This window comes from Haliotis rubra, unplaced genomic scaffold, assembly GCF_003918875.1.
Source record: "Haliotis rubra isolate DU_JTF1 unplaced genomic scaffold, ASM391887v1 Scf168, whole genome shotgun sequence".
Classification (NCBI taxonomy): domain Eukaryota; kingdom Metazoa; phylum Mollusca; class Gastropoda; order Lepetellida; family Haliotidae; genus Haliotis; species Haliotis rubra.
Genome location: NW_025765647.1, coordinates 1,180,319 through 1,191,165, shown reverse-complemented (window position 1 = coordinate 1,191,165; position 10,847 = coordinate 1,180,319). Strand labels below are relative to the sequence as shown.

The window sequence follows — 10,847 nt, the reverse complement described above, 5'->3', positions numbered from 1 at the left end:
ATGATATACAGATGTTTAAGAGAACGTTTTAGCGACTCTAGCGTCACCCAATGTCGTAATGTTCGGTTTTGAAGGGTCATTGTACGGTGTGCCATCAACACTCATGGGTGACCACAGCACTTACAAAATTTAAAAGGCGTACACTCTATGGTTGACATAGTTCGAGATTCCTTGTGGGGAGGTAGATAGATCGGATCTAAAGTGTCCTGCCTGATGAGGCGGTGGATTGATAAAGAGGTCGGGGGTCAAATTTGAAATTTGCATTTTGCAGCCAACCGCCCTAGGTGGGTAGGCATGTACGAATTATTCGAGGTATGCTTGTGATAATTTAACCAATGTCACCTTGCCTCATCCTGATGCACTTGAGGAGTCAGGGCAGAGTGTTGGCCACGGCATGAAATTGATGTTTTGCTGTTAGAGGAATGAGCACGATGGACATTATAATGCTGAAAGATGAAACACTGCGCAAAATGCTGTTCGAATGGTGCAATGCTGATGTCCAGGTAGTAATGACCTGTGATTCTACCACTGACAAAATCGAGCGCACTTTGATTTTTAGTATTCTTTATTGTGTATGCCAGATGAAGACCTTGTTGTGTCCTCAAAGTAGGGGTAAAACTGCATGGATATAATCTCACAGGTAACTTACTACCCTTACACCGTAGCTGGTCAAGCTAATCCTAATCTCTAATAGATAGGACTAACTAATATAGGGCTGGGTGAGCGGGAATAGCCCCCATCATGTCATCCTAATGCGGATGTTCCCTACACAACTAACCCCCTCTGATTCCAATGTTGTGCAGTATGTTGTGGGATGACATATGGACGTTGTGCTCGCACATGCAATCAGTGCAAATAATTTCGCATCGTCTGGACATGTACCATTGCACCAGTTTCCTATTATAAGTTGTAATTGTGACAATATTACGTTTGGGAGTTTACATACAACATACATCAATTACTTTGCTTTCCAGACATCGATGTATGTTCCTGCAATTTCACCTGTAAAACATATCCCCTACTCTGAGACTCTTGACATAAAGTGTTCCAACTGAAGCGGGGGCGTAACGATACATAGGCAATATAACAATTGCATTGTGTTTTTATTTTACTGTCCCGGCATTCCATTAGTCCAACCTCTAGAGTAACCGCCCTTTCTCAAAGGGAAGCTACTCTAACCTTACGATGTGAGACCACAGGTATGTTTTGAGTTTCGACCGGATCCGCATTCGTATATATATATAGAGAGAGAGAGAGAGAGAGAGAGAGAGAGAGAGAGAGAGAGAGAGAGAGAGAGAGAGAGAGAGAGAGAGAGAGAGAGAGAGAATCTCTCTCTCTCCTCTCTCTCTCTCTCTCTCTCTCTCTCTCTCTCTCTCTCTCTCACACTCTCACACGACACACACACCTAATTGTATTGTCTTCAGACAGGCATTTCACATCTGCTCCAAAATGATTTGAGCTTTGAGTGAAACTGGCCACTGTTAGGATAGTCCTATAGATAATGTTGTGTATGCATTCACCGACAGATATTGCCTGCGTGCCAACTCTCGGATGTCGTAAGCTGATCGGTTGAACAGGCTCGCTGATCTGATTATTGACCGTCATTGAAACCCGATGCTATTGGTGACCGTGACCTGTGCATCAACGATGCAAAAATTGAGGGAGTCGTTTTATTCAACGCTAGTTACCATCGTGGTGTATTCCAAAGAATATTCCTAGTATATAATGGGGGCATATCTCTACAGGTGTAAATATAAAGCCAGGAATAATCACACAATGGTCAGATGTTTATTGCTTTATTATGAATACATATATAAAAGTACATAGGGCGACAAGAATGGCACCAGAAATTTTCTTTGAATGTTACTAGTTATCTACCTTCAGCATAAATGAAAAGTGTATGTGTGCCGTAGAGAGAAAGCTTCAAACTGTACCACACTTCTATAACATTATATAGTTATGAGAACAACGCGTCCTGTGAAAGAATTTGTCAGATAGAACCGGATCATTAATGGTGATATCTAAGCGTCTGGAAACAGTCTAGCATCACGTAATGTCTTATTCATAAATGATATTCACTGGGCAAATGTCTGTATCACAATTTGGAGTGTGTCTAGTCGCCACCAGCTCCACCCATCATCATCATCGTGGTCGTTCGAAATCCACCATTGTTTCCTCCGTTACCACGTCCTCCTCCATTGTTTCCTCCATTGCCACCCCAACCTCCATTGTTTCCTCCGTTACCACGCCCTCCTCCATTGTTTCCTCCGTTACCACGTCCGCCTCCATTGTTTCCTCCGTTACCACGTCCTCCTCCATTGTTTCCTACGTTGCCATCCCAACCTCCATTTTGTCCACCATTGCCACGCCCCCCTCCATTGTTTCCTCCGTTACCACGCCCTCCTCCATTGGTTCCAACGTTACCACCCCAACCTCCATTGTTTCCTCCATTGCCCCGCCCTCCTCCATTGTTTCCTCCGTTACCACGCCCTCTGCCATTATTTCCTCCGTTGCCACCCCAACCACCATTGTTTCCTCCGTTACCACGCCCTCCTCCATTGTTTCCTACGCTACCACCCCAACCTCCATTGTTTCCTCCATTGCCCCGCCCTCCTCCATTGTTTCCTCCGTTACCACGCCCTCCTCCATTGGTTCCTACGCTACCACCCCAACCTCCATTGTTTCCTCCGTTACCACGCCCTCCTCCATTGTTTCCTCCATTGCCCCGCCCTCCTCCATTGTTTCCTCCGTTACCACGCCCTCCTCCATTGTTTCCTCCGTTACCACGCCCACCTCCATCGTTTCCTCCGTTACCACGCCTTCCTCCGTTATTTCCTACGTTTCCACCCCAACCTCCATTTTTTCCACCCTTGCCAGACCCCCCTCCATTGTTTCCTCCGTTACCACGCCCTCCTCCATTGGTTCCTCCATTGCCACGCCCTCCTCCAGTATTTCCTCCGTTGCCACCCCAGCCTCCGTTGTTTCCTCCATTGTTTCCTCCATTGCCCCGCCCTCCTCCATTCTTTCCTCCGTTACCACGCCCTCCGCCATTCTTTCCTCCATTACCACGCCCTCCTCCATTGTTTCCGCCGTTGAATCCTCCAGATCCTCTGACCGGGTTGAAAATATTCTCAAAATTGTTCTGGGCATTACCATCGCAATTCTTGATAAGACCACGGAATACATCCAACAGTCTGAAATCAGATAAAACATGATTGCAAACACAGCAGTGAATTGTGACTTCCAACCTGGGCCAATCAGCTAAAGAGAACTGTTTGACCATTATTGAAAACTAACATTTCACTTGCGGCTGAGGTTAAAATTCATAGCCAAATTCCTGTTTTTTATCTTGCCACTCTGCGATGAAACCTGGACTCGTAAGAATAAAGAAACACATTTTAGAGATAAGGCAGTGGTAGTGATGATGCTTATTGCTTCCTCTATAGCTTCATTTGATTTCCTTTTGACATCTGTCCTTAACCTTTGAAGAAAGATACTTAGCAAATATCTATGATGATGGCATCTGATATACACTCTTCAAAAAAGAAACGCATATGTGATGTTATGAATATTGGACTCGTGTTGCTGCGGCAAAAATAATACAAATATACTATTTGTTTCCAAAACGTCATCTTTGTGTAATTGTAAACAGCTTCAGCACCAAAACGCGGGGATTTTAACTTTTTAACAGTAATTGCTGCTATTGGTGGCCATACAAAGTACTGACTTTGACGACATCTTGTGGGCTCGAAGTGAGTGAGTTTAGTTTTACGCCGCACTCGGCAATATTCCAGCTATATGGTGACGGTCTGTAAATAATGGAGTCTGGACCAGACAATCCATTGATCAACAGCATGAGCATCGATCTGCGAACCTGGGAACTGATGACATGTGTAAACAGAAACCCAACAATAAATACTGCTGTTATGTTGGCGAATTTTCACCTTTTTACCATTGAAATTACATGAAATAATTGCTCTTAAACTAACGCAATAAATTCTCCTAAAATGGCTTATGCGTTTCATTTTTGTAAGAGTGTATATGATAACCACACTGAATGCCCCATGGATCAAGGTATGGAGTATGAACATACGCTTGTAATATAGTCGAATCGTACAATGGAAGAACACAGAGTACTAATGATTATAGAAAGAGTCATGTTTGAAATTAAAGTTGTCACGACAGGAATGGGTCCTTTTAGCAGTAAAACATTGACATTGCAGGTGATCCAGGTAGACACTGTTGTGTCGAAGGTCGAAGTTCGTGGGACCTTCGAAAATACTTCGAGATTCGACAAAACCGCCAAATGATGACGAAAATTATATACACAGGGACAAGTTTTATTTGGAGACAGTCTGTTCGATACGTCAATGGTTGGCATGGCTGTGTTTGATATGCATGCAGTTCATGTGGTCTTTCTTACCGTATCTGAAAGCACGTTGAAGGTGAGGTAAAAAGGGGTTTAACGTCGTACGTAAGAATATATCGTACATATGTCGACGTGCATACGCGTGTATGTATGGCTGCTTGTACTAGCCCAGACGCTCGCTCACTGACATACCATGCCGCAGTTAAGCATGAACACCCTATTCAGACACATTATACTGACTCCGAGCCGACCAGTCCTCGTTGTACACATTAATGCCGAGCGCCAGACAGGGACCAACAAGTACCATAGTTTAACGTCTTTTGGTATGACGCGGCGGGGATCGAACCCGCAACCTTCCGCCCTCCGGGCGGACGCTAGCCAGTTGAAGGGGGAGACTAAAGATCTAGATAATATACAGGTTTCTTTCAACTTGCTATTAAGAGTAAGAGGAGCATCTTACCGTGCCTGGAAGTCACTAGGATTTGAAAGTCCAAAGATGAGATACAGGTTTCTTGCGTCTTCGGCATCAGACATAACGGTACAGAAACCTTCTTGGTCTATGCAGCTGCCTGTGTCGGTGAGGCTGCCCTTAGCCTTCTGCAGTAGGGTGTTACAGTTAGGTTCCTCTAGTGTCGGCAACAGCCTCCTAGTGATACACCTCCTCACATTGAACATATAGTCAGCAGCCTGTCAAACGTGAACATGGTCAAACGAGACACACATTGGTCAAGACGTCCGGGCTAACATAATTGTATTATGGTTATAATATTTACGTTAATTTCATTTTTTTTTAAATAGTGAGTAAGTGAATGTAGTTTTTCGCCGTACTCATGACAATCAAACAATCAAACAATTTCAAGCTGTTTCGATGTAGATTTTTACATCGTTATCAAGCTATTTTAGATTGGTAACGATGTAAGAATCTACATCGAAACGTCGCTCTATGCAATAAAAAGCAAGTTGTCATCCATAAAGTTGTATGTTTCATTTTTGAGTCAAAGATCTGCTTTACTTCGGGCTTTTCTCCTCCATTAGACTGACGTTCAGGTGACGTTAAACTCAGCTCACTCATTTATTATCACCCGTGAAGATCCGGGTTAAAATTGATCTTCAGTAACCCATGCTTGACTCATTTTTGAGTCACTTACTTCTAGAATGCCCATCAAACAATCAGATCTTTGACGTTTACCACATTGATGAAACACATCAGCACGGATAAGCTGCTGCCCAACCTACAGGCATAATTGGTACAAGGCCAAAAACTCGAAGCCACGATCATAAAGCTTTGAGGGGGTCGGAGGGAAGCTTCCCTTGCAGCTTCTAAAACGACCCTAACAGCGGCGACTCATCCTATATATTGAAAGGAAATTGTTTGATTTTAACCTGTTCGGATTAATTTCACAAACATTATTTTAGACAAAAAAAGGTATAATCGTGCACGAAACTTACTTGACCGGTAAAGGAAGGTAGGAGGGTATTAAGTTGTGGGTTGATCTGCGTGACGACCCCACGGGGTAGACGACAGGTTTTGAGTGTTACTTGTAAACAATATGGTCCAGTGAAGAAATCAGAGGAACCTTTATCGGCCAACTGAGAGCAGCGTTCTGAAAGTAGCGACATATTGTTTGAAAATATAGGCAGCATTTTAGATATATATGTGGATTGGCTGATTGCAATTGCACAATCTTTCACAATTTCAACTTACATGAACTTACCATAGTCAATTCCGCTATTGGTACCGTATACACCTCCACTGCCGCTTGGGGGTCTCACATTGACGGTGCCAGGTCTTCCTCCAAAATTGGTACCGGGTTTTGTTCCTCCGTTACTGCCGCTTGGGTAGCCACCATTTCCAGTTCCGGGTCTTCCACCAAAATTGGTACCGGGTTTTGTTCCTCCGTTATTGCCGCTTGGGTAGCCACCATTTCCAGTTCCGGGTCTTCCACCAAAATTGGTACCGGGTTTTGTTCCTCCGTTATTGCCGCTTGGGTAGCCACCATTTCCAGTTCCGGGTCTTCCACCAAAATTGGTTCCGGGTTTTGTACCTCCGTTACTGCCGCTTGGGTAGCCACCATTTCCAGTTCCGGTCTTCCTGTTTGGTACCGGGTTTGTTCCGTTACTGCCGCTTGGGTAGCCACCATTTCCAGTTCCGGGTCTTCCACCAAAATTGGTTCCGGGTTTTGTACCCCCGTTACTGCCGCTTGGGTAGCCACCATTTCCAGTTCCGGGTCTTCCACCAAAATTGGTTCCGGGTTTTGTACCCCCGTTACTGCCGCTTGGGTAGCCACCATTTCCAGTTCCGGGTCTTCCACCAAAATTGGTTCCGGGTTTTGTTCCTCCGTTACTGCCGCTTGGGTAGCCACCAGTTCCCGTCCCGGGTCTCCCGCCATTGTTGGAATCAGGTCCCCCTCCATAGCTGGGACGAGGTTTTCCTGTTCCAGGGGGCTTGGGTATTCCTCCATAGCTTTGGATGAATCTTCCTTTATTATTGTGCCCAGGTGTTCTTCCATATCCACCACCTATGTACCCACCAGTGTTTGAGCCGACATATCTTCCTCCATAACCGCTGCTAGGATAGTATGGTCTGGATATCCTCACATAGCTTGAGCCGGGTCTTCTTCCATAGTTATAACCTGGTCTTCCTATATTGCCGTGACTGGGGTATCTCCCATTAAGGAGTCTTCCCCATAGGCCACCATTGCTGCTAGAGTAGCCGCCGGTACTACCCCAACGTCCAGTAATACTTCCTGAGGGCCGACGAATGGTTTTGCCAATGTAAGAACCGGTATTCCTTCCGCTGTATCTTCCGTTGATCACGCCAGTAGTCCTGCCACCGTGGTACTGCGGCTTTCTGGTCCGTCTCGATGAACTATAGCCACAGGACACTCCAATAGTGAAGACCACAAGCACCAGAAGTAACGGTAATCTCATGATGACATCAGTTGAAAGTCGCGCAGAAATCTGTGGCTCCCAATTTATACTGTGCGGTTGGGAGGGCCAGCCAAATGAATTTTTATGAAGAAATTTTCTAGTTGACTTTGCAAAATACAGTGAAACGTGATTAGTTACACTCTTTTTCACCCAAAAAGGGGCTTTGGTCTCAGTGTGTGTATACACATGTTTTTATAATGTGTGTCACTGTTAAACACTATGCGGTTGAAAAGTAGAAAAGTGCGTTAATTACTTCGAGAATGCCTAATGCTTGGTAATAATTGTTTACTGAGGATGCTAAACGATGGCCTTTCACTGTTTTGTTTGGCATTCTCCTGGAGGTTAGTCGCCACCAACGACTTGTAGAATATACTTGACATGTACATGTCATTGGGCATCCGTAAATCTAATCTTTACAAGACATTTAGACGCTTGTACAACTAGGCTTATTTGTGCAGTGGCAGCTGTCATATGTTTGTCATAATTCAGAACCATTGCATTATTATTATGTTTTTTTGGTTTTTGTTTTATGTTGTTGTTGTTGTTTTTGTTTGTTTTGTTTGTTTGTTTGTTTGTTTGTTTGTTTGTTTTTGTTTGTTTTGTTTGTTTGTTTGTTGTTTGTTTGTTTTTTTTTTGGGGGGGGGGCGTTGGGGGGTCCCCAGATTACAATATCACAGATATACAGAGCCGTGATACATACGGCTTAAAGTAATATAGCTACAGGATGTACAGATAAGATACCAATATTATAATATATTTATAAACATTACATGAATCATGTATAGATAATGTCGGGTAACAATCGATACAGTTAAGAGTCAACTAGTACTGGGGAGAGAATATGTGCCCAAGTTGTTGTTTCTGACATAAGTCTACAAGCTCACTGGTCTATTGATTTGACCGCCTCCGTGGTGTAGTGGTTAGAGAGAGCGGAAAGTCGCGGGTTCGATCCCCGCCGCATCATACCAAAAGACGTTTAACTATGGTACTTGTTGTTCCCTGTCTGGCGCTGGGCATTAATGGGCAAAACAAGGACTGGTTGGCTCGGAGTCAGTATAATGTGTCTGAGTGGGGTATTCATGCTTCACTGCGGCATGGTATGTCAGTGAGCTAGCACTATAAAACCATCTGAAGTCTGGGCTAATACAAGCAGCCACACATACACATACACACGCATGCACGTCGTCATATGAGCGAAATATTCTCAAGCACGACGTAAAACCCACTGTCACCTCACCTCACCTGGGCTAGTACAAGCAGCCACACATCCACACGCATGCACGTCGTCATATGCAAAGAGCAGAAGGTCGGTTGTATCGCCGTCGCCGTAAAAATAGGGTATTTGTTTGTTCCTTGTCTGGCGTTCGGTATGTTTGTGGTAGCACAACGACTGGTACGTTGAGAGTGCTTTGAGTGGGGTATTCAAGTTACACTGCTGTATGGTATCTCACTGTCTATGACTAGAAACCCTGCGTCAGCAAGGACTAGAACAAGCAGCTTTATACCAATCTAGGTGTTGCAGCCATCCTATCCCCATCCACACCATTATACGGAAGGTTTGAATTCAGAATTTTACTTACACAAAATGAGTTATTTTGCAAAATAGGTTCATGGATTTATCGTTATGAATCAAATAAAAGAGAATGTACTTATTTCCATAATGTAAGTATAAATATTACAGTATTTCAACAATTTTAACAAAACAATTCACAAGCAAAACTGAGGAACACAATGTTTTATGTCGGACTTCGCCCGTCGGGCAGGATATCTCACAACTGTTTGATCCATAATTACTAGTTTATGCTGCAATTTAAAATGGACAATGGGATGTGCATTTAGGAGAAATTTTCCTTAATTACGGAAATGGTTTTGTCGCGTTAATGTGTTATGCTTCCATGTGAAGCCAGTTTGTATAATAATATATTTTGTGCAAACAAATGTATTATTGATTAATCGTAATACGATATAGTAAGTTGATAGGGGGCTAATTTGCGTGCTATTTTTAAATATTTTCTGTGATCCACACATTTATGCTAGCTATGCTGGAGTGTACGCCAACGATGCTTGAGTGCCTCTGTTCTAATGTTGTAAAACGCTTCCTCCTGGAGGTTTGAAAAGCTGTCCGCAACTGAAATGGCGTCATCATGATGCTTGCTAGACACTTCTTTCTCCAAGGTTTGAAACTGGTGGAAATCTGACGAAGCCCAGTCTGGTGAACTTGGAGAACGTTTAATAATTTTAAAACTGCCGTCATGCGCTGCGGCTGTACGTCAAAACGTTGTATAGTTTTCCAGAGCATTTAGCCAATATGTTCCCACGCAGTTGCCCTTTACGGCAATGGCCAGTGTTGAAAATCATTAAACGCATTCTGTTTTACAAACTGGATTCATCCCCGGTTATAAATCTTTTCTAAAGTTTCATAATTATTCACTATTCATACACTCCCACCCTTTTTCAAATCTTGACAATATCGAACGAAGTTATGGAATTTATAATATAGATCAATGAAGTATTTGACCTGAACAGTTGATAATAGACATAAAATAGCAGGAGAGTCATGTCACTTGAAAAATGTAGGCGGTAAATTCTAATGAATGAGTGAGTGAGTGATAATCCTCTTTCACCGGAATATTTCAGAAATATCACGGCGGGCGATATCAGAAGTGGGGCGCACACAGCGTACCCATGTGGCCAATCTAACACTTCGACTGCTAGGCTACCCAACCGCGAAGTAGTGTGTTGAGGTATTCACTATGCAAAGTAGCATTCAAAATTCTGAAATACACATCTTATGTTTTCACATCTTTTGGTTTTTGCTACACAACATCTGTGGCCTCGTCTTCTACAACATATGAGTCTTCTCGTATTAAACCATGTCTACATCCCGCGTAGATCCGGGTCAGGATATGTCTTCAGCAGCCCGTGCTTATTATAAGAGCCGTCGATAGGGTGTTCAGGCTCGCTGACTTGGTTGCCACATGCCATTGTATCCCAACTGCATGGATCGATGCTCATGATGTTGATCACTGGATTGTATGGTCCAGACTCGATTATTCACAGACCGTTGGAATATTGCTGAGTGCAACTAACATTAAATGGACCGTATCTTCAAACCAACATTTCAAATCTGCTGCCAAGGAATGTGTGTTAATCACTGTTGCGTGGATACGGAATCGGTGATATTTATGTTAATTTCCTACGTGTTTCGCAAATTCAGGGACCATTCACTCTTCTAAACACATAAATTCCATTTTTGGCCATCCGTACAATTTTGTGTGATTATCATCTCCGCCCTTAACCGGCAAGACAACTGGCCGGCGAAACAAAAAAGAAGAATTATATATAGTAGCCACATAAAGAAACTGTGCATTGTCAAAATATTATCCCAGTTGATAAGTACGATAACAATGTCAAAGGTACATATAAACTGCAATGGAGGGATCATGAGACCATAACAAGTCGGGAGAGTCCAGAAGCGGGACAGGGGTCAAACGACCATGTCACAAGCTCAATAACGGGTATGTCCACCATCGGCATTGAAAACAGG

At 43.5% G+C, this 10,847-nt stretch overlaps 1 protein-coding gene across 1 annotated transcript; it reads right to left on the bottom strand.

The window, feature by feature from the left end:
• Window positions 1-1,780: 1,780 nt before the first annotated feature.
• LOC124272254 (glycine-rich cell wall structural protein 1.8-like) lies at window positions 1,781-7,300 on the bottom strand. Its single transcript, XM_046707416.1, has 4 exons — window positions 6,085-7,300; window positions 5,819-5,973; window positions 4,830-5,056; window positions 1,781-3,194 (listed from the first exon to the last, which is right to left on the bottom strand). Exons 1-4 carry the CDS (start codon window positions 7,298-7,300, stop codon window positions 2,114-2,116), a joined length of 2,679 nt encoding a protein of 892 aa, XP_046563372.1. The 3' UTR covers window positions 1,781-2,113.
• Between the last annotated feature and the right edge of the window lie 3,547 nt (window positions 7,301-10,847).